The sequence below is a fragment of the Drosophila obscura genome, unplaced genomic scaffold (genome assembly GCF_018151105.1).
Source record: "Drosophila obscura isolate BZ-5 IFL unplaced genomic scaffold, ASM1815110v1 contig_9, whole genome shotgun sequence".
Lineage (NCBI taxonomy): Eukaryota > Metazoa > Arthropoda > Insecta > Diptera > Drosophilidae > Drosophila > Drosophila obscura.
This window is the reverse complement of record NW_024542883.1, coordinates 4,943,434-4,949,847: the sequence shown is the minus strand read 5'-3', so window position 1 is coordinate 4,949,847 and position 6,414 is coordinate 4,943,434. Positions and strand designations below refer to the sequence as shown.

The 6,414-nt window shown below is 41.5% G+C and overlaps 1 protein-coding gene across 1 annotated transcript; it reads left to right on the top strand.

Annotated features, from left to right (window-relative positions):
* The first annotated feature begins 278 nt into the window (after positions 1–278).
* On the top strand, positions 279–5,060 carry LOC111069238 (out at first protein). Its single transcript, XM_022359210.2, is given in 4 exon segments — positions 279–895; positions 2,066–2,179; positions 2,279–2,597; positions 3,930–5,060. Coding segments are annotated over 4 exon segments (1,425 nt in total). The 5' UTR covers positions 279–619; the 3' UTR covers positions 4,646–5,060.
* The last annotated feature ends 1,354 nt before the right edge of the window (positions 5,061–6,414 follow it).

Genomic DNA, 6,414 nt, shown 5'->3' with positions numbered 1-6,414 from the left:
CCGTTTTTCTTTGAACCTCTTTATTTAAACAATCCCATAAAAAGAAGTTCCTAAAACTAGCCAATTGTTGATGAATTTGATCAAATTATTTGTTTAGCCCTTAGAGTGCAAACTAGCTAGCAATATTAAGCCGAATATTAAAATCGAGGAATATCAACGCATCTTGCGTCCGTCAGTATATTTCGGTATATTTCTGAGGGTCGATAAGTCCGCGACGAACTATCGATAACATATAAAAACAGCTGTTTAGCTGACTCATATCCGCGGTCAAAAACACGAACAATCACTGACGGTATATTTTGTTGATAAGTCCGCGGTCACACTGCACACTGCATGTCGGTCAAAACAAAATTTTATACGTCGGTGGTCGGTATGCGCAAGGATAATTCTCAATAATAAAAGCAGTGAAAAACATGTCGGCCTTGCAATAACAAAGCAGAAAATAGTTTCGAATTATTTTCTGAGTTCAGAAAACTCCGTTCAAATATCTGACAAGAAAAGTATCAAACGGCGGTTCTGTCAGCCGCATTTTGTTTTTCGCACGTAAAAATAAATTGTATTTACGTCGTCTGGCAAACAAAAGCAAGTCCGCCGATAACCAGTAGGTGAAAGTGCTACAATGATATTGGAAGGGGATCATCCGCAGGTGGCCATGGTCAACTTGTGCCAGACAATGCGCGTGGCTCAGGTCAGATGGCGATTGACCCACCAGCGGGCGCTGGCCGCCGTCCACGTTTTGGGCCAGGAGAAGCGCCGCTGCGGTGACCGCTTCGTCAGTCGCCATCACTTCTTCAAACACAGCCGCGGTTTCCTTTGGTTCATGATGTGCAACCTGCTAATCTCCGGCAGCACCGGCGGGGCGGAGGCGCAGCTGCTGATCAACGTCCAGAACCAGGTGCGTGCCGGGGAATCGTTGGAGAAAGAGGCTGCGAAGCAGCCGGAAGAAAAACGAAAAGAGAATGAGGAAGAGGGAGTTTTACCCATGGAATGGGTGCCAATCGACGTACAAAATCCAGGAGTAGATTACGAAGAACTTCTCATGCAGTCGGCAGCAAATGAACCTGAAGTAGTTGCGGCAGATCAGAATTAATGAAAATAAACTCCAACATTTTGAGGTGGATCCACAACATAAGCAAGAAGCAGAAGCAGTTCACTTCACTACACGTATACAAATGACACGGCGACTGGAGTAGAACGCGCCAAAAACAAATACGAGACAGAGAGAGAGAAAAAAGACCAAGCAGCACCTGATTGAACAAAAATAAACGACGACAAATACTAAAATTAGATTTCCTTGTTTAAAATATTTGCATAAAAAAGTTAATAATGGCTTGGTTCAAGTGGAGAGCAGCTATTTCCCTGGAAATTAGTTTGCCTTTGGGGTTTTCTATCAATTTTAGATTAGTTTGCCGAAAACGTGGCTCTTGGTCTTGCTCTTGCTTACAGTACACCCTGTATCCATCCGTGTGCTCCTGTGCCTGTGTGTGTGTGTGCACACATATTTGTTTACATGTGACATCCTTCATTGTTCCCGCGTGCTGTCCGTGGCCCCAAAATGTCCCCCTGCTCTGCACTGCTTTGTTTGCATGTGCTTTTGTGCAAACACAGGGAAAGCTAAGCAGCGACGAGGCAGCAAAAACAATACCAACACAACAACATGTTTGCTCATGTACACACACACACACACACACACACACACGGGCAGAGGGCACACTTTTTGTTGTTGAACTACATTTCGAAGAAAGAGAAAGGGAGATTGTGGTGCAGTTGACCCTGCTTCTTCTTCTTCTTTTTGACATTTCCCATCTCCGTTTCGTTTTGGCATGTTCCTTTTCCCATTTTTCAAGTCTCTTGACTCTAATTCGGTTCAGGGCCGCCCTGCTTCCAGCGGCAGAAGCTGTCATAGTTAATTTAAGAACTGACTACAACCCCAGAGACACCCCCTTCAGTGCTCAGTCCTTTATTAATATTCTAGTAGGATGGAGGGAGACAAGCGGAACAAGTACCGAAGAAGAGTTCTTAAATCCCATTCTAACACTTGTTGCTCTAAAATGCGCTTTTGTAGGGCGGCGAGGTGATCCAGGAGAGCATAACCTCCAACATTGGCGAGGATCTGATAACACTAGAGTTCCAGAAAACCGACGGGACCCTCATCACCCAAGTTATAGACTTCCGCAATGTAAGTATCGCCACATGAAGACGGAAGTGGAAGGATGCCGAGCATTTTCTCTGCTTTAGAAGTCTCATTCCCTTTTTCCTTTTACTCCTGCCATTTCAGGAGGTTCAAATCCTCAAGGCCCTGGTGCTTGGCGAGGAGGAGCGCGGCCAGAGCCAGTACCAAGTCATGTGCTTCGCCACCAAGTTCAACAAGGGGGACTTCATCTCCTCGGCCGCCATGGCCAAGCTGCGACAGAAGAACCCGCACACGATACGCACTCCCGAGGAGGACAAGGGCCGCGAGACCTACACGATGAGCAGCTGGGTGCAGCTGAACCGATCCCTGCCCATTACAAGGCACCTGCAGACCATCTGCACCGAGGCCATGGACGCTACCTATGTGCGGGATGTGGACCTGAAGTCCTGGGCGGAGCTGCCAGGTATGTGGTTGACCGATTAGTTGAAGAAAGTGTGCACATCTATGAAAGATAAGATGCCAAGAGTTTAGTGTGAAACCTTTACCTAGTACCTAAAATTCCACTTGACTTTTTTTATATTTTTGTACCCGTACTCAAAAAGAGTTAAGGGGTATATTCGATTTTTGGTAAAAGTGGATGTGTGTAACGCAGAGAAGGAAACGTTTCCGACCCCATAAAGTATATATATTCTTGAACAGCATCAATAGCCGAGTCGATATAGCCATGTAATGTAAAATGTAAATTTTTTTTTTAAATTCTAAAATTCTAAAAAATCATAAGCTTAAAAATGTATATACTGACTGAGTACGGGTATAAGTCGCGTCCCGAGAAGCGACTCATACGTTCCTTCTCGTTGTATTTTGTGAGCGCGAGCCAAGCCAGAAAAACCCCCAGTACCCTCCAATAAATGCGAGACTTAATTCTACAAAACTCTTGTACTCAGATTAAACAATATAGAAATATCATTCATACATATAATGTCGGTTAGTTTGTGGCTGTGAAAGCTTGCATTAGTCGCAAGAAATAGATTTGTCTGACTGATTTGTCTGACTGGGTTAACGATGCTAGATGGGTCGAGAAAGTAGACTTTTCGTGTTAAAAAATGTGTAAAGAATTTGTTGGAAATGATTCAGCATTTATTGAAACATGTTTTTAACACAGACATCTCAATTCTTCAACTTTGTTCATCACTATATGAATATAAGACGTTTTTACAAGCTCAAGCTCTCAGGGGAAAAAATAAAAACCAAAGCAATAAACTAATCCGTATTAGTATTTGAGCATTTTTACTTCCCTATCCATTGAATGGTTTTGGTTTTTAATACCAAGCAGCCCGTTTCTCTTTGAATTAAATCAGACAATGGGAGCAATGAACCAGTCTAGAGAGTATAATTTTCGTAAGGGATAATATCGATATTTGAAGATATTTATTCACTACCTTTCCAAAGTGTCAACAAATGAAAAATCATTACAGTCTTTAGCTCTATAAAAATATGTAGATTTGATCAGTTGACTGGTTAGTCACAGCCCAAGTAGCAGCGTGATTACTGTTACGAGAATTTTTTTTATTAACATTTTCCCTATCTTTTAATTAATTTAATGCGATTTTAAATGCACCGCAAATGTGTGGAATTTATTGTACACTTTTAGTAGAAAATTTCCCCGTGGGTAACCAATATTCGGTGAACCGAATTGATTTTTTCTTTTCACGCAGCTCTTAAAATATTCTCCACTTTTTTGTTTGCATTCTGGTTGCTTGCTGCTTTTTTGTGTTTGCGCCGGGCTATCCTGCAGGCTCGTCGATCTCCAGCCTGGAGGCGGCCACTGAGAAATTCCCGGACACGCTCTCCACGCGCTGCAACGAAGTGAGCAGCCTCTGGGCACCCTGCCTGTGTACCCTGGAGACATGTATTGGCTGGTATCCCTGCGGCCTGAAGTACTGCAAGGGAAAAGGAGCCGGCGCGGACTCGTCCGGCGCCCAGCAGCAGCAGCAGACGAATTATCGCTGCGGCATCAAGACCTGCCGCAAGTGTACACAGTTCACCTATTATGTCCGACAGAAACAACAGTGCCTCTGGGATGAATGACGGCGCGGCGAGCTGCAGCTGGTGCAGATGCAGATGCGCTGTGCCAGGCGGCGGAGCGACACGGATGCGATGGATGCCTGCGATGCGGCACTCGGGATGCAGATGGGAGTTGAAAGTGAAACAAGAGGAGCAGCGACAATAACAGGAACAGCGGCAACAACGAATGGCAGCAGGAGAACAGGAGAGGACACAACGGCAACAACGACGACGACCAACAAATTACGCCAACTGCTTTTGTTGGTGCAGCAGCAGATGCCTTTTGCTCTGTGGAGCTTTCCGGTCCATCACATTTCCCATCATCGTCAGCATCCAGGGGAGAGGGAGAACCAGAAGCAGCAGCATCAGCACCAACAGCCTCATCATCATTCTCAGGTTGCCGCCACATCATCCTCCACATCCACAATGGCTGCCGTCGTTGCGTGATAATGATAATGCTGGGAATATTCAACCAGCATCCAGGCCCCTCCGGTTCCCCGAGAAATGAGTGTGGACACTTTTTACTTTCCACACCATGGGGGACGGGGGCATAGAGCCAAAGGGTGGACGGATGGAAAAGTGTGCTCCTCTATACTATGTACATATGTATGTACATATTTGTAACTACGATTAGCTTTTAGCCCGTTTGAGTTATACGCTTGTGCAGGATTTCCTTTAGCCTTAGGTTTAGGTTAGATATCTAATTATCGTAATTAAATTTAGACCACAAAGAGCTCGCTGAACTTAGGATTCCTACCCAGCTATCTTTTGCTATCTCTGATTATATACTCTCACCAAAGAATTTACTTTGGGCAAATTTAAATAATATTTCCGTCATATTTCATTCAATAATTTATCTATGTATATATTACTAAATATAACGTTTTAAAATTATATTAATTTAATATTTACACGTTTTATATTATATATTATATTATTTCCGCTTTCGTTGCTCGCTTTATATTTTTAATTTTATAACTTTGTGAATTTGTATTTTCAACATTTCTTAAAATTTGACGATTCCTACTAAAAGTTCTGATTCTCTTAAAATACTTTCTTTCTCCCATTCCAATTTCACTTCATCCTTTTTTCTGAACACAATTTTACGCAGTTTGGTTCGGGCTATCTGTTAGCAGTTTTATATTTCATCTTCACCCTTTCCTTTTCATAACTGAAGCCTGACTAGATCTAGTCTTTTTCCAGTCGTATTCCGCTGAGCTCAAGAGTATTAGAATTATAGGAATATAAATAAATTAAATGTGGCCTTAGCATGTTTTATGAGCGCAGGAAAGAGAAACCAAACTAAGGAATTTGTCGGGCAGATCAGAACTTGTAATTCATTGTGCTCATAATAAAATCGGAAAATACAACTAATAAGAAATATGATACGGGAAATTCCACTAACCGAAACGACTGCCGCTAGAAAAGCTTTTTTATTATCTTTTTCAAAAATGGCTGTTTGAAAACCCCAATCGCATTACTTCTTTTCCACTCTTCCTTATTATATGTAGTCCTTTACACCCTCTTTATACTTAGGTAACTAAACTGTAACACACCTGCCTTTTTGCCTTTGACTTGTCATATTTTCCACTTTCCAAACCAAAGGATTACCTTGCAAGAGTATCGAAGAAAATTTCGAGCATATTGATTGATACCAATAATAAATAATACCAAGAACAATAATCTATTGTATAAACTTTCGAACCTAGTCTACTTAGAGTCTTAGAATGGCATATTTTCCTAAAAGCATACTACAAAATAAAATTGTGTAACATGTTTCGACAAGAAAAACAAACGGTGATAATAATTTTTTCTACCACTTAGACAGGCAACTCCTTGACTCACTGTAAAAATATAATGGAAATGAATTTGATCTGATCCAGTAAAAAAATTGATTAGTATTACTAAGCATTTAAGGGTTTATCGAACGAGGGAGACCCCAATCTGATTCGTGTGAAGCGCATTAGCCAATAATAATAATCCACTAGTCCTAACAAAGTAATTGAAATTAATATTTAGTCCTAATAAAGAAGCTGACAAATTCTACATTTTTTATAAAACAAAACTAATCTTTTATTTGTAATACCTTTTTTATGGCTTGGAGTTATATTTCAGATTGGAAAATTCTTCGTTTACCTGTGCGTTACCTAGTATTAAATAAAAGAAAGAGCCTTCTTTATACAAATATCGTTCTCATTGAGTTATTCCTATCCCCT